Source organism: Oncorhynchus mykiss, chromosome 23, assembly GCF_057628025.1.
Source record: "Oncorhynchus mykiss isolate SJ-2025 chromosome 23, ASM5762802v1, whole genome shotgun sequence".
Classification (NCBI taxonomy): domain Eukaryota; kingdom Metazoa; phylum Chordata; class Actinopteri; order Salmoniformes; family Salmonidae; genus Oncorhynchus; species Oncorhynchus mykiss.
The window spans coordinates 18,509,811-18,531,355 of NC_143044.1; the positions used below are offsets into that span (position 1 = coordinate 18,509,811).

General features: G+C 40.8%; 1 protein-coding gene across 8 annotated transcripts in view; it reads left to right on the plus strand.

The window, feature by feature from the left end:
* Positions 1–1,179: 1,179 nt before the first annotated feature.
* Positions 1,180–21,545, plus strand: part of LOC110502528 (protein bicaudal C homolog 1-B) — a 75,888-nt gene continuing 55,522 nt past the window's right edge. For 4 of the 8 annotated variants that reach the window (XM_036960076.2, XM_036960078.2, XM_090216991.1 and 1 more), the window contains exon 1: positions 1,180–1,978. In XM_036960076.2, coding sequence (XP_036815971.1) covers positions 1,786–1,978 — 193 coding nt within the window. In that variant the 5' untranslated portion in view covers positions 1,180–1,785. The remainder of the gene's footprint in view (positions 1,979–21,545) is intronic. The other 4 variants (XM_090216989.1, XM_036960077.2, XM_090216990.1 and 1 more) reach the window with 1 other exon arrangement.

Sequence of the window (21,545 nt, forward strand, 5' to 3'; positions counted from 1 at the left end):
AAATTGGCTACAGCCTGTACGCCCTTCCACCTATCTGTTTCATGTCTCAGGTTGCCTGCAAAAGCCAGCATGGATAGACATGTTTCTAGCATAAAGCATTGCGGACCAAATAAAGGGATACCTAATCAGTTGTACAACTGAATGCCTTCAACTGAAATGTGCCTTCCACATTTATCCCAACGCCTCTGAATCAGAGAAGAGCAAGGGGCTGCCTTAATTAACATCCACAGCGACTGGGGAACAGTGGGTTGTTAACTGCCTTGCTCAGGGTAGAATGACAGAGTTTTACCTAGTCAGCTCAGGGATTTAATCCAGCAACCTTTCGGTTACTGGCTCAACACTCTAACCACTAGGCTACCTGCCACCCTAAATAACTGTTATAGATCACTTTGTATATTCTGATCCGTTTTATTTTCTTCCAAATCTTAAGCTAACAAGGGATAGGCGTGTGCTTTTTGCCATTTTCTTTAATAAAAGGTAGGCCTATGACATACCCTCTCTTACCCCATCAATTTGAGTCTTGGTTTTTAACTTACAGCCCTTCACTGACACAGAGGCGGAATTGACCGACAAATCTATGGATATAGCAGCCTAATTGAATCTGTCAAACAGGCAGATTGATTGTGGCATAGCTGCTGCTGCTTCATGTTTCAGCACTAAAATGTAAGTTACTCGAATCTGGCTTATTGTGAGGTCAATAACCCTGATAAATACATAATGGGCAAGAAACCTATTGATTTTAATCAAATAAATTATAGTAGTAACAAGCTATCAATGCTGACCTTCGGTCCTCCTCATCATGTCATTTACACCATCCCAGCAGCTATAATAGAAATATAATTTTGATCTGTGCTTTTCCCGAGCATGCATTCCGTAGCATATAGGCAATGAATCACTTGATTGAGAACACACGAAATAGCCTATAGGCGCACTTGACATTGCAGTACCAGCTGAGAATCAGAGATGAGGGGCAACATCGAGCACACATCAATTTATAGCCTAATTAGTAACTGATTCTAAAACACTGAGAATAAATTACACGACCTTCCCCTGAACTAGATTGAACAAAAATACTAAATCCTCCCCTTGATTGAAATTGAAAAAGCATGACCCGCCCCCATTTTCCACCAGGTAACATTCTGTAAATTTCAATCAATCCCTCAACCCTTAGAATTCAATGTGGAGTGGAGCTTTATAGTTAGGGTAGGATACTTGTTGACATCATGTGACCTGCGTACCTTCAAAATTATTCGGCAATCCTAATTTATTCGAAAACACCGTTTACATCATAATTTGGCGCAATGAAAAAAATTAGACAAAAGAAGATGAACACCTCCCGAACGAATAGAAATGTTGTCGATCTATAGAACATTCCTCCTATACCTATCTTCGTTACACATTTTCAAATGTTTTTTTTTTGCGACGTTTTTGTCGGATAAACCTGGGTCAATGGAAAATAAACCTGTTGATTGGGACAAATGAGAGAAATTAATAGTACATGCCAAAGAAACTACATTTGGGAGGAGTCCCACATATTGGAGTTGTGTCTGACACCTGAAACTTTACTTGTGTTCTAGACTCAGCAAACCAAACCGCCACTCAATGGGGAAAACAGAGGGGCTCGAGGAAACGGTCGAGGAAGAAGTCAATGCGCAACAATGAGTCTGGACAAAATCTCAAAGTGATAGATAAATAAGGGAAAGTAGGTTTTACAATCCACAACGTGGTAGTTTACTTTTTTTTTTAGAAACGCAGTGGCCATTGGAAACGTTGCTGTGCAGCGCAATGGCTACCCAGTGCGACTCCCTGAGCGGATACTTGCAACAGTCGGACCAGGGCTCAAATAGCGAGCGTAGTACTGACTCCCCGGTCCCCGGGTCCGAGGATGACTTGAGCGGACCCCATGCCTTACCAGACCCGGAGTGGACGGAGGAGAGATTTCGAGTGGACCGCAAGAAACTGGAAATCATGTTATTAGGTAAAGAAAGAAATACAGATATTTTTGCCATGTTTTGCAAAAGTTTAAAACATTCCTTTGTTTTGAGAATGGGAATGATGCCAACGGTATGCTTCCAAAAACGATGTTTTACTCTTCATATGGTATTTGTAGTTTTCTCCTCCACATTCAGTTGCTTATTTTCGTGTCCAGTCATTTGTAGGCCTATGTATTACTTTGTAGCGTTAGACTGTCCAGCACATTTTTTTTGTCACCATTTGAAACATTTCTTTGTACTTTCTTTTGACCACAGAAAGCAACTAGACATTGTGGCTTCTGCTGGGATGGAATTGAGATATAATCAATGTCATATCGTATTTTTTCCCCCTAGGATGGGCATATAGTCAGATATAGAACGTTGCCTCAATCAAAACAAACTTTATAGACACGGTACAATAGTTTATGCAACACTAGTTATTTAATTTAGACTTAAGTTTAGCATTGTTACGTGTGGTCACGGTCACCTCTATAGCAGCGGGAAGTAGGGGTGCTGCAACACCCCCTGTTAAAAATGATATATATATTTATTTTTCTTCACAAAAGTAGTGCACTGGGCCTTTACTAATATTAGCAGACTGATATAGAACTCTGTAGCAGGAGCAAAAAAATAAATATTCAATAGGTGGAATTGTAAGAGTTGTTGCCCTGTCCCTTTCTCTGCGATTGTCATTCTAATGGTATTCAGACAAAATACAAATAATTCCTCAAACATTTACATCAAAAGGTGCAAAGTTATGGGAAAAGACAACATCCACATTAAATTCAAATGTTTTCTTGATCAAACAAACACTACTGCAGTATTAATTTACCATCCTTACAAACCACGTAATGCAAATGTACACTACTGTATGGTCATGTAGGTTTGTACCCTGAGACTTTCCATCACCATGAAGAATAACAATGCACAATACAATGTTTAAGGACATTGAGACATCAAGTGGTTTGTGACGATGATGTGGCTCATTTGGTAGAGCATGGCGCTTGAAATGCTATGATTGTGGGTTTGATTACCATGGGGGATCAGTACGGAAAAGTATGAAAATGTATGCACTGGATAAGAGCATCTACTAAAATGGAAAAGGAAGAGTAGACCATTTCAGTTTTCACATAGAAGTTGCATTTGCAAAGTATTTCAAGAACCTGGAAAACATCAAGTATTTGTATATTCCACAAGTACTATCAGATTAACGGTTTTGTACAGATAATTATCAGACCCAATTTACAAACGCTGGGGCCTCCCGAGTGGCGCAGTATTCTAAGGCAGTGCTAGCTGTGCCACTAGAGATTCTGGGTTCGAGTCCAGGCTCTGTCACAGCCGGCTGCGACCGGGAGACTCATTGGGCAGCGTACAATTGGCCCAGCGCCATCCGGGTTACTTGTGAGTGCATTACATTTTAGATAAATAAGCTTTTCGTGTGTATGGAACATTTCTGATAACTTTTGCTTCAGTTAATGAAACATGGGACCAACACTTTACATGGTGCATTTATATTTTTGTTCAGAATACATTTAGTTTCAATTTTTTCAAAAAAGTAGTGCACTTGGCCTTTACTAGTCCTGTATTAGCAGACCGATATAGACGTCTTCAGTAATGTTTCTACAGCTCTACCCCACCCCACCCCCTCAGCAAAACACAGCAACGCCGCACCCAAACTACTTCCCACGGCTATGGTCAGCACACATGCATCAATAATGTTTGTGCTGTGGTCAGCAGTTGAGGAGCATGCACACGACTCAACCAATGGGAGTCGCTATGAGCAAGTGTGTGTTATGGTCATGACTCAAGTTTTACCTTCCTCAATAGCTGGCAAAAACACTTCTCTCAGTAAGAACCCTTAATGAGACCAAACTATCCTACAAATATGTCCTGGTCATTGGTAGCATCACCATTGTAAAAGCCTACATTTTTTTTATGCTTATTTAACCTCATTAAAAGTGTCTATGAAGACCATTTTAGTTAATAGATCATATAGTCTATTTTCTGTACTGTACAAACCTATATCATAGATCTGGCTGAGATACAAAGCAGACCTGCATCCAATGTTATAGTTTTCCAGGTGGTGATAATTTCTTTCACTCTCCTATCTAATCATCAATCTCTGTCACTGTCATGTCAGTGAACAGTTAAATGACTGATGTCAGGTTTGTGTGTGGTCAGTCTCTAATGAGACGTCCCTAGGAGTGTGTAAAGGATGAGACCATCATCCGTTATTGCAACACACAATCTTGTAGAGGAAGATTCCAGCGTTATGTAACTGAAGAAGATTCTCTATCAATCCCACATGAAGATAGTGAGTCGCCATCGGCTGGAGAAACAGCCAAAGGAGACCATACGGGGAACATTAACAAGATATGAGATAATCATCCCAATGAAAACAACCCATGAAAGCTCAAATAATATCATACAAAACAAGGGGTTTCATATTCAGCTTGACACAAGACAACCCATGCCTTAGTCTGTCTTGACTGTTCTTTCTTATCCTGTTGGATATGAAGATGTCTAGTCAGTGGGATTCTGTTTGCTCTACTCTCCCTTGATTATTTTCTTTTTCATTACAGTACTCTTTTGATTATGATGAGTTAATATCTGTTGAATGTTTCATGCTCTAAGCCTCTCCTCAGTGTATGTGTGCCCAATATAATCCAGGTCTGTTTGGGTGGACGTTATAGTAAAAATCATTGTTTAATTGGAGCACAGTTATCAAACCTGCTCTTAAATTCTGGCGAGCCTGAGGATTTTGAGGATGCACTCTTTGTTAATTTAATTTAATGGCCTTGTTTTCTTTTTTTGGTTAAAAGAAAATATGCAGTTTGTCTTTTGTATACAGGAATTATGGCAGCTGGTTTTAAAGTAACCCCCATTTCTCTGTCTCTCTCACACACTCACACTCACTTCCAGCTCAGCTCCACCTGGTTGTGGCCCCGTTGCTGCTACGCTGCTCTGCATTCCTTAAAGCTCCATGTCATCCCTGCCTTTTCCAGGAAAACAACTTAACAAGAGGGCGTCCCTAAACCCAAGTCTGCCGGACATACTGTATGCAACGTTGTGCGTGTGTGTGCGTGCACAGAGGCAATCTCTTTAACATGTTGTTTTCTAGTGCCTTCTATGACCATGGCAGGAATTCTCCACGTTAACATTCAGCCCATGGCATGAAGTGAATATTACTCTTTGTTTCCATCTCTGGTCAGTCATTGGCCTTTTCTCAATTGGGAGAAGTCAATCCTCCTCATCCCTTCTTCTTTTCCTCCTTGACCCGAAAACCGATAAGTGGTCGCCATATGTATGAGCGTGTCAATTTGTTAATAGGTAAACAGAGGAGTTTGCTCCTCTCCTCGAGTGCCTCTGGTGGAATAATTTAGAAATCTGCCACACCCCCTTTGAAACAGCTGTTGTACTCTCAGGAGAAAAGCATGCATACATTTACATTACTACTTGTTTTATCAATAAAATGTCTAGCATAACTAGTTACATTTCTTTTTTTAACCACGTTATACATGTATTTGAGGATTTCACCTCTGTAACCATAAATGTCCCTAGTGGAAAAGGATAGTTTTAATTTTATACAAGTGTATTTGTTTCCTCCTCGATTACCTTTCACCTTTTTCAAAAAGGAGGGGAGGAAAGGATGTAAGGAATTAAGGCAATCCTATTGAGAATCTAAGTGGTTCAGGGTGAGTGGTCATACAATCTCAACCGTGAAACAGCAATAGCCTTTATCTACTACCTCTTATCTGGTGGAGTTCCAGGATGTACTCTATCCCATGGGGCTTGTAATTTTTTTTAAAGACATTCTTTCTTCAACATTAGTAAGAGTATCCTTGTGTTTTTAAAAATGTATATATGCACAATTAACCAGTGCATTAAGCAGTATTCAGACCCCGTGACTTTTTCCACGTTTTGTTATGCCTTATTCTAAAATGTATTAAACCCCCCCCCCCCCCCCCCCCCCCATCAATAGACAATACCCCATAATGACAAAGCAAAAACCTTTTTTTTATCTTTATAAAAAAAACAGAAATATATTACATTTACATAAGTAATCAGACCCTTTTACTCAGTACTTTGTTGAAGCACCTTTGGCAGCGATTACAGCCTCAAATCTTCTTAGGTATGATGCTACAAGCTGTATTTGGGGAGTTTCTCCCATTCTTCTCAGAAGATTCTCTCAAGCTCTGTCAGGTTGGATGGGGAACGTTGCTGCACAGCTATTGTCAGGTCTTTCCAGAGAAGTAATATTGGGTTCAAATCCGGACTCTGGCTGGGCCACTCAAGGACATTTAGAGACTTGTCCCAAAGCCACTCCTGCGTTGTCTTGGCTGTGTGCTTAGGGTCATTGTCATGTTGGAAGTTGAACCTTCACCACGGTCTGAGGTCCTGAGCGCTCTGGAGCAGGTTTTCGTCAAGGATCTCTACGTACTTTGCTCCGTTCAGCTTTCCCTCAATCCTGACTAGTCTCCCAATCCCTGCTGCTGAAAAACATCCCCACAGCATGATGCTGTCACCCCCATGCTTCATCGTAGGGATGGTGGCAGGTTTCCTCCAGATGTGAGGCTTGGCATTCAGGCCAAAGAGTTCAATCTCAGCTTCATCAGAACAGAGAATCTGAGAGTCCTTTAGGTGCCTTTTGGCAAACTCCAAGCGGGCTGTCATGTGCCTTTTTACTGAGGAGTGGCTTCCGCTGGTCACTCTACCATAGAGGCCTGATTGATGGAGTGCTGCAGAGATGGTTGTCCTTCTGGAAGGTTCCCCCATCTCCACAGAGGAACTGGAGTTCTGTCAGAGTGACCATCGGGTTCTTGGTCACCTCCCTTTTTTAATTTGTCATTTTGCAAAGATTGTAAAAACCTGTTTTCACTTTGTTATTATGGGGTATTGTGTTTAGATTGAGGGGGGGGGAAACAATGGAATCAATTTTAGAATAAGGCTGTAATGTAACAAAATGTGGAAAAGGGAAGGGCTCTGAATACTTTTCGAATGCACTGTATATGTACCTCCAAGCCTGTTTAGGATGCTCTGATTGGTCCTTACATGTTATCGTCAGCGTTGTAACATCTGGCTCTGTTTTCATTAGAGGAGAGGGCTTTGTTGATGTGGGACTCTGTCCTGAAGTGGACACAGCCCAGAGTTTGACCCATAATGAAATCATTGTGTGGGAACTTCCAGTATATGTTTACTCCAGGTTTTATTGTCTGTGACCGTATCTCTGGACTCCCGTTGTTTTTGAAACTTGTGTAACCTGCACTATGCAAAAGGACAAGGATCTGTATAAAGCCTTGCTAATGTTTTAAAGGTGCTTAACAACATTTCCTCCCATCTCAACCTCCAGCCTTGAGAAGTTTTGGAAGTCTTCATTTAGAGTAGTAAAAAAAAAAACTCTTAGGAATGTGTGTTTTTATTTTGTGAAGTAATAAGACATCTTATCTGAATAGCCATACATAGGTCTCTCTTGGCTTGCATTGCAGTGTGACTTCTTTCCAATCCTCCCTATAAAATCCATTAAGCCAGTATCTGTTGTTCCAGATGGTCATGAGGTGTTGAAATACATATTTTCTCCAACACGTTCACACACACGGATCTACTGTATGTCAAGACTTTTTTTTACTTTGAGAGGCATTATATCACTTCTAACTGAATTGATACGTGTATACTAAGTGGGGCTGAGGATATACACGTATTTATAGTGTCCTCTGTTTTGTCTGTTTCCCCTGCTATCTGTATCAGAGTTTTTGAGCTGAAGGGAGTGTGTAAGATTTTAAGTTGGAGGAGAGTAGGGGTTGTTGTCGGAGAGAAACAGTTATCCAGAAACATCATGATGACTACACTGTACATCACCACATTAGAAGGAAATAGGCCTAAACAGTGTTAGTGGGTATGTGGCATATTTTCCCTACCAGTTTGGATCAGATCCTTTTCCCGAAGAATTATGGGAAATAATGAGCTGAATAATAATAAAAGTCCCCTGACCATGGAGAACCTCCGTTACAGATTATTACAATTTGTTTTAGTGCCCTACTTCTAAATAAAATGACATGGTCATATTGAAATGCCTCAAATTTCCTGTCAATGCATTACCTGTTTTAAATCCATTAATGATTGTAAGGTGTCAAACTGTCTGTAGCCCTCAAGTTAGGATGACCAGACATCCTTGATTTCCGGGGTAAGTCCCCGATTTTGGTGGCCTGTCCCGAGTTCGAGCATCCCCGGAAATGTCACTGATTAGCTCTCAGAATGAAAAAAGCAACTCTGGAAGTTAAATTGAGGCTGATATTTAAATAATCAAACCCTGTGTCCAATCAAATTTGTATGTAAAACTCGTTTGTTCAGACCTTATGAGACCTTCTGAGAATGTTTGATCATTGATGGGCTACATTTTAACCACCACATGAACAACATGCCCAGCATTGGCTACAAAACATGGGTGATTCTATAATTACTAGAAAGGATAAGATAACGAGAACTGTGGATGGGTTAGTACATATCTGTGCTATAATTAATAAAAACAAATCATTTTTTCCACTTTTTTTTTCTTGTGCATATAATTTCCAAACTCTGGTCACCTTACCTCAAGTACTTTGGTGCAGGAAGAACTTGAATGTGGTGTGGAGTTCTATAAAAATATAAAAGCTACATGTAAAGTGTTGGTCCCATGTTTCATGAGCTGAAATAAAAGATCACAGAAATGTTCCGTATGCACAAAAAGCTTCTTTCTCTCAAATGTTGTGCACAAATTTGTTTACATCCCTGTTAGTGAGCATTTTTGCCAAGATAATCCATCCACCTGACAGGTGTGGCATATCAAGAAGCTGATTAAACAGCATGGTCATTACACAGGTGCACATTGTGCTGGGGACAATAAAAGGCCACTCTAAAATGTGCAGTTTTGTTACACAACACATTGCCACAGATGTCACGAGAAAGTTTACCGGAGCTGTCGGCAGAGAATTTAATATTAATTTCTCTACCATAAGCTGTCCCTCCCAACATTGTTTTAGAGAATTTGGCAGTACTTCCAACCGGCCTCACAACCGCAGACCACATTTAAGGCATTGTGTGGGCGAACGGTTTGCTGACGTCAACCTTGTGAAAATGGTACCCCCATGCCGGTGGGGTTATGGTATGGGCAGGCATAACCTACAGACCATGAACACAACTGCATTTTATCGATGGCAATTTGAATGCACAGAGATACCGTGATGAGATCCTGAGTCCCATTGTCGTGCCATTCATCCGCCGCCATCACCTCATGTTTCAGCATGATGATGTCGCAAGGATCTGTACACAATTTCTGCAAGCTGAAAATGTCCCAGTTCTTCCATGTCCTGCAAACTCACCAGACATGTCACAGATTGAGCATGTTTGGGATGCTCTGGATCGAGTGTATGATAGCGTGTTCCATTTCCTGCCAATATCCAGCAACGTCGCACAGCCATTGAAGAGGAGTGGGACAACATTCCACAGGCCACAATCAACAGCCTGATCAACTCAATGCGAAAGGGATGTCTTGCTGCATGAGGCAAATGGTGGTCACACCAGATACTGACTGGTTTTCTGATCCACACCCCTACCTTTTTTCAAGGTATCTTTGACCAACAGATGCATATCTGTCTTCCCGGTCATGTGAAATCCCTAGATTAGGACCTAATTGACTGATTTCCTTTATATGAACTGTATCTTTTTGTTCAGTATAATAAGAGGATTTTTATTCACTCCAGTGTGGGAAAGCGTTTTCTAAAAACAAATGTGAATATGTCCATGTATGAGTAGTTTCCATAGTTACAAGCAAGGTAAACAGATGTGTATTTGGAGACCTTACATTTTATTGTTCATTTCATGCTAACCAAATGTCATTAGTGTCATGTTCCTCAGCAAGAACCAAAAATGTTGCTCAAACAGAAAGGGGAACAAAGTCACCTGACCAGAAACCAAAATGAAACAGGAGGGGTTCTGAAATACACTCTTGGGGGTGTCCACTGAGCGCCCACTAAATTTGCCCAATAAGAGGCAAACAAAAGAAAAACACTAAAGTTAAAGACAGGAAGCAAAACAAAAAAGTTGTGCAAAACGAAACCAGGGGATTTGGATAAAGGATTGTTTGTCTAGAAATCAAAATAGGGAGAGCCAAATAAAGGTGTTGACCTTCCACATCTCTCAAGACAACTGGAGCACTGGGCCAGCCACTCTTAAACAGCACCTAGGCCAGCACGGGTGAAATACCCTCCCACCAATGATGGCAACCAGCACAGGTGTAACACACACTGACCAACGAGGTGACACCAGTTGGTGCGCCCCACGGGCCAATGAGCTATACGTGCTAAAGTCCAACCACAAAACATAAATGGAAAAAACAAAGCCTGTAACAATAACTAACTGTACAGTGACACCAAGTAGTCCATGCCCTGCAACATTACCCACTCTCGCCCAATAGGAATAGAACAGAGTACGTTGATGCTGAGCTCGTATGTAAAACTGATTCTGTATGGAAAAAGGCAGACTCACAAACTGGGTCAAAATGCCAAAAAAGGGTATGTCTCCTCTCTGCTGCACATGTCCACATTCTGTCTTGAAACAGTGTGGAGTGTGCGTGTGTATACAGGCCCCCATTCTTGTCTTCCTCCTTGGTGCTGAGTAAGAGCTTTTGACAGGAAGTGAGTGTCGTGTGGGGAATGTGCTGTAGGCTCTCTCTCTACTGCAGGAGAACACAGGCCTGTTGTTTTAACCTCCAGAACCACATGCTGTCAGACATTGAAAGGGTACAAAGTCATATACTATTAAACTAATGGGCTATTTTAAGTGGTGTTTACTGTGGACGTTACTGTAATGGATCTTGAGGGAGCTCAAAGTTGTGTAAACCTAAATATACCATAGTAGAATAAAATAATTGGAGCTTTAACAGCACGCAGTGCAGTGCTTCTCAACATCGTGGGAAGCATACATTATGCCAAAACGGTATGTGATTAAAAATGATTTAATGAATTTTCTAACCATACTGTTATTTTATCTGGATCTGTGCCTTCTGTATACTGTAGTTCCCCTCTCTTCCAACCTTTTCTGGAAAAATGGTGATACAATTATGTTTAACTTTTAAGTCCTATCTCCAAAGCATAATGAAGCTTTCAAGATCCCCTAATATAATTTAGCTTGGGTCTTGTGGAAAAACCTGTTTCTTTACTCATGAAAATAAAACCTGGAATTGTATTTCAATGGTCTGATTTAACTTGAGCTCTCTGACCCATTTCTCTGCTTCTGGAACTGTAAATGAGGTGAAATGAATACCTGTTTTTTTTTTTTTTTTTTTTTTACTTCACTCAAAGCCCTTTTTCTTCTGCACCTTCAAAGTGCAGATTTACATTCTGTCTGTTTTACGGCTGCTATAAAATGCAAAACAAGAAGTTTGGGGTGAGACACACTCCTCCAGCCCCTCTGATGGAGCTAGATCTCACACTACATACCAGGTACTAGGAGAATGCTCAGGTTGTGAAATGTTTCTGGAAAGTTTGCAACAACTCACTCACAATTCACACATGGGGGTGAAATGGGAAAATACCCAGATGCCCAGGATGTGATAACGCATAATTCCTTCACCTGATTATCTTGCCTTTTACTTAGCAATTAAACCAACAGACTGACTCACTGGTTGTAGATATGTTTTATTGTTTGTCTCCTATTTTTTGTTATGGGCAATTCCATGGTAATGGATTTATGCTGAAACTCAGATTTTCGCTTTAAAATGTATACCAAACAAAAACCATTGATTTTCAAAGTTTAACAAACCATACTCCATGGACAAGGAGTACTTTCAACAATTTCCACAGAATATTTTACAAAAACACATTTACAGGAAAAACTGTGCAGATGATACAAACTTTGATAACAGAATAAAACTGAGGGAGATTTTACTGTAATTCTGTTTGAAAAATGTATCTGCAAATTTTTTCCAGTAATATTTTTTTTTACTTTGTAAATTGTTCGAAGTTGTCATTGTGCATAGAGTTTGTATATAGTTTGTTGAACTTTTTGAAATCAATGTTTTTTGTTTGTCATACCTTTTTTTTAAAGTGAAATGTCTGAGTGTCAGAGTAATTCCGTCACTGTGGAATTGCCCATTTGTCTTGTATTTATAGTTGGGAAAAGGAACAATTTCGTTAGCAGTGCGTTTTATTTTTAATTGTTTATGTCGCATGTCTTAAACTGTCTAGTGTTTATGGATGTTGAGTTGTGAGTTGTGTAAGCTCTGTATCATATTTTCTCAACCTGATGACCTTGGTAACTGAGTCCAGTACTGGCACTATGTCAACTCCACTGCAACATTACACATCTGGGAGTTTGTTTATTTATGTATTTATTATTTCACAGTTGCCTGGCAACTGCACATACTTTTATTCCCTGTGAAAGGAGCCATTTGGAGATGACAGCAGTCTGCGTTCTGGACAGGAACACAATAAGGGCTTGGGTCTTCCTGGGGCATACAGTACATTCGGAAAGAATTCAGATCCCTTTACTTTTTCCAAATGTTGTTACGTTACAACCTTATTTCTAAAAATGGATTAAATAAAAAATGTTGCTCAATCTACACACAATACCCCATAATGACAAAGATAAAACAGGTTCTTAGAAATGTATGCTAATTTCTTTAAAATAAAAATCAGATACCTTATTTACATAACTATTCAGACCCTTTGATATGAGACTCAAAATTGAGCTCATCCTTGAGATGTCTCTACAACTTGATTGTAGTCCACCTGTGGTAAATTAAATTGATTTGACATGATTTAGAGAGCAAAAACCAAGCCATGAGGTCGAAGGAATTGTCCCTAGAGCTCTGAGACAGGATTGTGTCGAGGCACAGATCTGGGGAACGGTACGAAAAAAATGTCTGCAGCATCAAAGGTCCCCAAGAACACAATGGCCTCCATAATTATTAAATGGAAGGATGTCCTTGAGTGGCCCAGCCAGAGCCCGGACTTGAACCCGATGGAACATTTCTAGAAAGACCTGAAAATAGCTGTGTAGAACCTGACAGAGCTTGAGAGGATCTACAGAGAAGAATGGGAGAAACTCCCCAAATTCAGGTGTGCCCAGCTTGTAGCGTCATACCCAAGAAGACTCAAGGCTGTAATCGCTGCCAAAAGTGCTTCAACAAAGTACTGAGTAAGGGTATGAATACTTATGTACATTTGATATTTTAATTTAAAATATTTGTAATAAATTGAGAGAGAAAATCCAAAAACCTGTTTTTTCATTATGGTGTATTGTTTGTAGATTGATGAGGGGAAAAAAACTATTTAATCAATTTTAGAATAAGGCTGTAATGTAACAAAATGTGGAAAAAGTCAAGGGGTCTGAATACTTTTTTGAGTGCACTGTACATATATTTAAAGGGTTGGCTACACTTCCAGGATTACAGGAGGTTTCTCGGGCAATTCAATGTTGTAACTTGTCACTCTGATCTTAAAAGTGCATCTTTCAGCGTTGCGCCGCTGCTAAATAAATCTAGGCGAAACACTGCTACTACTTCCCTGGTTCTTCTGTGTTTACTGTCCTTACTTGTGTTCATAGTGTGGGAGTTGAGACCTACTTGGCAACTGAAGTTTAGTGAATGGATGCAAACCTGTGTGATGGTTTGTCTATGGACCACAGAAGAAGAGACTAAATAATACTCTCTGTATCTGTTTTCATTTTGATTTCCCACTCAAGTGCTGCCAGCAACCTGTCTGTTATAAGGTGATACTGTAGACTGGATGAAAATATCAGGTCTTTGATCCTGCTCATTTAGAGTAGATTTATTTGAACAGGCTTGTCAGTGACTCATCCTTCTGTTTATCGTCCTGCCTAAACATTCCAGTGGTGCTTTATTATGGGTTTACATGTAGATCCATCTTAACCCACTGTCATATCATCTCTCAGAGAGAAGGATGGGGATGGCAAGATTGAAACGGCGTAAAATTGCATGCAGCACATTAATGACTGGTGAATTATTTTTTGTCTTAAGCAATAACTAAAGTGTGTATGTGCATGTGGGGGAGTGCGCAGTTAGGCATGTATGCAGGTGTGTTTTAAAAATACTTCCCTATATGCACACTTTGTCGGGTCCATGTTGAATCAGCTGATAGGTACTGAAGTTCATATTGTTCAGCTTGAGAGCCTCTGGTTGGTGGAGAATCATGGTGAGAAAACATCCTGCTCTTTCTATATTCCACTCCATTCTATCTGTGAGTGGTAGTAGTTCGTTCAGACTTGGCCTAAGGACATACAAACCGCTCACAAGTGCACACGTGAGTTTGGACAGAAATCTGACATTTCAGAGGTTCAGAACCTAGAATTTGTTTGCTCCAGCATTTGGCAGATCCATCTCAGTCTTAATATGCTGACATTGATTTCCTTGTATCTGTGATATATTAGCTGTTGATAATTAAGCCACCATAAGTATTAATTTACCTTGTATTAATGGTCCTTCTCTTTTTAAACCGGTGATTACTGGTCATTTAGTATTTATTTTTTTACTATTTGTGTCAAAGCAAAGATAGTTTTGTGTTTCGCTTTAGTTCTAAAACATAAACACACTAAGTAGGCTACCAAAGCCTTGCTCTTCTAGTCTATACCCCAATATCATCTGTGCTTAAGTCACTCTGTTACTGCTGCCCCATCAGGATTTGTCTCACCAGGCCTAATGATTTAGAGTTTTAGCTGGTGCCTTTGGGTTTTCCTTACTTTTCATGCCCCAAAAAGCTCCAAACTTAATAATTCCACTGCTAAAGCCTTGTGAGAGTATGACACTTATTTTTCATCCCTGTCCACTTTGACATGTCAAGCCAATGCCTATTCTCACTTAGTGTTTTGTTTTATTTTCCATGTTTTTTATCCCAGAAGGTGATGCAACAATACAGCTTAACACATGCCCTCCTTGTGAACCCTCAGCAATTTTGTGCCTTTTATTTATTGATAAGATCCCAGCTCATAAACCACGTGAATGAGGAAGTTTACCGGCAGTCCCAACGGAAAATTGTGACAGGAGATAAAGATCCTGTTCTTCATTTCACCTAACGTATTGCACAAGTTGACAGCAGATATTTACTTAAAAAGTAGGTACACATATTGAAATGTACAGTTTAAGTCGGAAGTTTACATACACCTTAGCCAAATACATTTAAACTCAGTTTGTCACAATTCCTGAAATTTAATCCTAGTAAAAATTCCCTGTTTCAGGTCAGTTAGGATCACCACTTTATTTTAAGAATGTGAAATGTCAGCATAATAGTAGAGAGAATGATTTACTTCAGCTTTCATTTCTTTCATCACATTCCCAGTGGGTCAGAAGTTTACATGCTACCAAATACTAATTGAGTATATTGCCTTTAAATTGGTTAACTTGGATCAAACGTTTCGGGTAGCCTTCCACAAGCTTCCCACAATAAGTTGGATGAATTTTGACCCATTCCTCCTGACAGAGCTGGTGTAACTGAGTCAGGTTGTAGGCATCCTTACTTGCACATGCTTTTTCAGTTCTGCACAACATTTCTCTAGGATTGAGGTGAGGGGTTTGTGATGGCCACTCCAATACCTTGACTTTGTTTTCCTTCAGCCATTTTGCTACAACTTTGGAAGTATGTTTGGGGTCATTGTCTATTTGGAAGTCCCATTTGCGACCAAGCTTTAACTTCCTGACTGATGTCTTGATGTTGCTTCAATATATCCACATAATTTTCCTCTGTCATGATGCCATCTATTTTGTGAAGTGCACCAGTCCCTCCTGCAGCAAAGCACCCCCACAACATGATGCTGCCACCTCACAACATGATGCTGCCACCTCCGTGCTTCATGGTTTGGGATGGTGTTCTTCGGCTTGCAATCCTCCCCCTTTTTCCTCCAAACATATCAATGGTCATTATGGCCAAACAGTTCACCATAGCCACTGTGCCCAAGAACACAAAGGCAACCTGCTTAAATGACTACAGACCCGTAGCACTCACGTCCGTAGCCATGAAGTGCTTTAAAAGGTTGGTAATGGCTCACATCAACACCATTATCCCAGAAACCTTAGACCCACTCCAATTTGCATACCGCCCAAACAGATCCACAGATGATGCAATCTCTATTGCACACTGCCATTTCCCACCTGGATAAAATGAACAGTTATGTGAGAATGCTATTCATTGACTACAACTCAACGTTCAACACCATAGTACCCTCAAAGCTCATCACTAAGCTATGGATCCTGGGACTAAACACCTCCCTCTGCAACTGGATCCTGGACTTCCTGACGGGTCTCGCCCAGGTGGTGAGGGTAGGTAGCAACAAATCTGCCGCGCTGATCCTCAACACTGGAGCTCCACAGGGGTGCGTGCTCAGTCCCCTCCTGTACTCCCTGTTCACCCATGACTGCATGGCCAGACACGACTCCAACTCCATCAAGTTTGCAGACGACACAACAGTGGTAGGCCTGATCAACGACAAGACAGCCTATAGGGAGGAGGTCAGAGACTTGGCCGTGTGATGCCAGAATAACAACCTATCCCTCAACGTAACCAAGACTAAGGAGATGATTGTGGACAACAGGAAAAGGAGGACCGAGCACACCCCCATTCTCATCGACGGAGCTGTAGCTGGAGCAGGTTGAGCAGGTTGAGAGCTTCAAGTTCATTGGTGTCTACATCAACAACAAACTAGAATGGTCCAAACACACCAAGACAGTCGTGAAGAGGGCACGACAAAGCCTATTTCCCCCCCAGGAAACTAAAATGATTTGGCATCTGAGATCCTCGAAAGGTTCTACAGTTGCAATATCGAGATCATTCTGACTGGTTGCAAGGCACTACAGAGGGTAATGCGTAAGGCCCAGTACATCACTGGGGCTAAGCTGCCTGCCATCCAGGACCTCTACACCAGGCAGTGTCAGAGGAAGGCTCTAAAAATTGTCAAAGACCCCAGCCACCCCAGCCACTGTTCTCTTTTACCGCATGGCAAGCGGTACTGGAGTGCCAAGTCTCGGACAAAAAATATTCTCAACAGTTTTTACCCCCAAGCCATAAGTCTTCTGAACAGCTAATCAAATGGCTACTCTGACTATTTGCATTGTGTGCCTCCCCCAACCCCTGTTTTTACGCTGCTGCTACTCTCTGTCTATCATATGTGCATAGTCACTTTAACTGTAAATTCACGTACATACTACTTCAATTGTGCCGACCAACCAGTGCTCCCGCACATTGGCTAACCGGGCTATCTGCATTGTGTCCCGCCACCCACCACTCGCCAACCCCTCTTTTACGCTACTGCTACTCTCTGTTCATCATATATGCATAATCACTTTAACCATATCTACAGTGCCTTGCGAAAGTATTCGGCCCCCTTGAACTTTGCGACCTTTTGCCACAGTTCAGGCTTCAAACATAAAGATATAAAACTGTATTTTTTTGTGAAGAATCAACAACAAGTGGGACACAACCATGAAGTGGAACGACATTTATTGGATATTTCAAACTTTTTTAACAAATCAAAAACTGAAATATCGGGCGTGCAAAATTATTCAGCCCCCTTAAGTTAATACTTTGTAGCGCCACCTTCTGCTGCGATTACAGCTGTGAGTCGCTTGGGGTATGTCTCTATCAGTTTTGCACATCGAGAGACTGAAATTTTTTCCCATTCCTCCTTGCAAAACAGCTCGAGCTCAGTGAGGTTGGATGGAGAGCATTTCTGAACAGCAGTTTTCAGTTCTTTCCACAGATTCTCGATTGGATTCAGGTCTGGACTTTGACTTGGCCATTCTAACACCTGGATATGTTTATTTTTGAACCATTCCATTGTAGATTTTGCTTTATGTTTTGGATCATTGTCTTGTTGGAAGACATCTCCGTCCCAGTCTCAGGTCTTTTGCAGACTCCATCAGGTTTTCTTCCAGAATGGTCCTGTATTTGGCTCCATCCATCTTCCCATCAATTTTAACCATCTTCCCTGTCCCTGCTGAAGAAAAAAGCAGGCCCAAACCATGATGCTGCCACCACCATGTTTGACAGTGGGGATGGTGTGTTCAGGGTGATGAGCTGTGTTGCTTTTACACCAAACATAACGTTTTGCATTGTTGCCAAAAAGTTCAATTTTGATTTCATCTGACCAGAGCACCTTCTTCCACATGTTTGGTATGTCTCCCAGGTGGCTTGTGGCAAACTTTAAACGACACTTTTTATGGATATCTTTAAGAAATGGCTTTCTTCTTGCCACTCTTCCATAAAGGCCAGATTTGTGCAATATACGACTGATTGTTGTCCTATGGACAGAGTCTCCCACCTCAGCTGTAGATCTCTGCAGTTCATCCAGAGTGATCATGGGCCTCTTGGCTGCATCTCTGATCAGTCTTCTCCTTGTATGAGCTGAACGTTTAGAGGGACGGCCTGGTCTTGGTAGATTTGCAGTGGTCTGATACTCCTTCCATTTCAATATTATCGCTTGCACAGTGCTCCTTGGGATGTTTAAAGCTTGGGAAATCTTTTTGTATCCAAATCCGGCTTTAAACTTCTTCACAACAGTATCTCGGACCTGCCTGGTGTGTTCCTTGTTCTTCATGATGCTCTCTGCGCTTTTAACGGACTTCTGAGACTATCACAGTGCAGGTGCATTTATACGGAGACTTGATTACACACAGGTGGATTGTATTTATCATCATTAGTCATTTAGGTCAACATTGGATCATTCAGAGATCCTCACTGAACTTCTGGAGAGAGTTTGCTGCACTGAAAGTAAAGGAGCTGAATAATTTTGCACGCCCGATTTTTCAGTTTTTGATTTGTTAAAAAAGTTTGAAATATCCAATAAATGTCGTTCCACTTCATGATTGTGTCCCACTTGTTGTTGATTCTTCACAAAAAAATACAGTTTTATATCTTTATGTTTGAAGCCTGAAATGTGGCAAAAGGTCGCAAAGTTCAAGGGGGCCGAATACTTTCGCAAGGCACTGAACATGTACATACTACCTCAATCAGCCTGACTAACCGGTGTCTGTATGTAGCCTCGCTACTGTATATAGCCTGTCTTTTTACTGTTGTTTTATGTCTTGACTTACCTAACACCTTTTTTGCACTATTGGTTAGAGCCTGTACGTAAGCATTTCACTGTAAGGTCTACACCAGTTGTATTCGGCACATGTGACAAATAGATTTTGATTTGTTTTGATGTTTCATCAGACCAAATGACATTTCTACAAAAGGTATGATCTTTGTCCCCATGTACAGTTGCAAACCGTAGTCTGGCTTTTTTATGGTGGTTTGGAGCAGTGGCTTCTTCCTTGCTGAGCGGCCTTTCAGGTTACGTCAATATAGGACTCTGTTTTACTGTGGATATAGATCGTTTTGTACCCTTTTCCTCCAGCATCTTCACAAGGTTCTTTGCTTTTGTTCTGGGATTGATTTGCACTTCTCGCACCAAAGTATGTTCATCTCTAGGAGACAGAACGCGTCTCCTTCCTGAGCTGTATCGCGGCTGCATGGTCCCATGGTGTTTATACTTGCGTACTATTGTTTGTACAGATGAATGTTGTACCTTCAGGCATTTGGAAATGGTTCCCAAGGATGAACCAGACTTGTGGAGGTCTACAATATTTTATCTGAGGTCTTTTGCTTTTCCCATGATGTCAAGCAAAGAGGCACTAAGTTTGAAGGTAGGCCTTGAAATACATCCACAGGTACACCTCCAATTGACTCAAATGATGTCAATTAGCCTATCAGAAGCTTCTAAAGCCATGACATAATTTTCTGGAATTTTCCAAGCTGTTTTAAAGGGGCAGTCAACTTAGTGTGTGTAAACTTCTGACCCACTGGAATTGTGATACAGTGAATTATAAGTGAAATAGTCTGTCTGTAATCAATTGTTGGAAAAATTACTTGTGTCATACACACAGTAGATGTCCTAACCAACTTGCCAAAACTATAGTTTGTTAACAATACATTTGTGGAGTGTTTGAAAACGACTTAATGACTCCAATCTAAGTGTATGTAAACGTCCAACTTCAACTGTATTAAAGAAAATAGTTTCAACGGTGTTGACGGTATTGAAAAACCATCCCGTGGCTATTTCCAAATACCCCGCTATACGGTATACCACCCAAGCCTAGTTTGTATGTGGAATGATGTCATAATTCTACAGCTCAAACACTTACATTCCTCTTACCCCTCAACCCTACTAAACAAGGGAGAATATCACTTTCTGTACTCATAATGGATACCAGACTTAATTAATCTGCCCAGGCTCGTGGTGCATCCTCCATACTGCTCCCTGGAGCTATTTTATAGTGACAGAAATTATGCTTTGGTTTTGCTGGAATGTTTTGCTGGAATATTCACATGTTAAACTAACGGCTGTGTGGGTATGATTCATTTTGATGGTGTTTTTTTAAATGGTGACATAGGCAATTACTAATCATACATTTACTTCATATTTCACATACACCCCTGACATTACAATGTTGAATGGTGAAACCCATAGATTCCTCTAAGAAGCTGGAAGCATGAGTCCATGGCTTGTCCTCGTTTAACCTAATCTTCATTTAACCCAGTCACGCATTTTTTGTTTTTTATAGAGAAGGCACTCTGATACACATGCCTGCTTGCTGCAGTTGCACGCCATGCATCTGCTGTCAGGATGTTTTTCACTCCTCGCATAGCCTTATGTCCTGTACTACACTACTGTCTCCAGTCATACCACCAGCTCCTCTGGCTGGAAATGCTGTGTTGCGTTCCCTATAGAGTACATGTGTTATCCTTTACACTCGTGGGAATTTGCCTATACGGATAGGGCTACATTGAAATGTTTCTTACGGAAGAAATATGGAATGCATATGCATAGTAGCAAGCAAAAGGGAACAGTTTGGAGATTATGGTAAAATGATTAGACCAAAATTGAGTACACAACAATTCACCTGACACGACTGAATCCAAACTGTTGATTTTATGTGCATTTGACATTTACTGTACTTTTCACCGCATTTGCTGATAACGAAATCAGAAGAAACTCTGGAGACATTCAGTAACATGAGAATATTCCTGAAGAATGTGGGGTAGGGGCAACATAACAACACAAAAAATGGCAAGGTGTTTGAGTGCGATGACTAACTGGTGTCTTCAAGTGGCCAAACACCCCTCCAAAGTGTGCCCGTTCCTAATTAATTTCAATGCACTTTTATGACTCGGAAGAGACTTCAACTTCAACTAGGTGCTTTTTTTTAGCTCTCCTAGCTGTGTCGTTGAGGAACTAAGCAAGCACACTTAGTTTTGTTTGGAACTCAACCCTACATCCCCGCCATCACACAATTACTGTTGTTTACGCAATCCAAAAACGAAAGCTTGTCCTATTGCCATGTCAAGCTAAGTTATAAAATATGATCTTAGAGTTTTTGGATTTCACAGGGAAATTCAGAGAGAACAAATCATAATTGCAGCAAATTTTCTTCATAATAGACAAAACAATCTCATTCTGTTCGGAACAACCCCAGGGTATGATGCCATGTCATCTTGTAATTGTAGATCAAACATAGTGATCATAAATGTTGACACTATATGACATGAG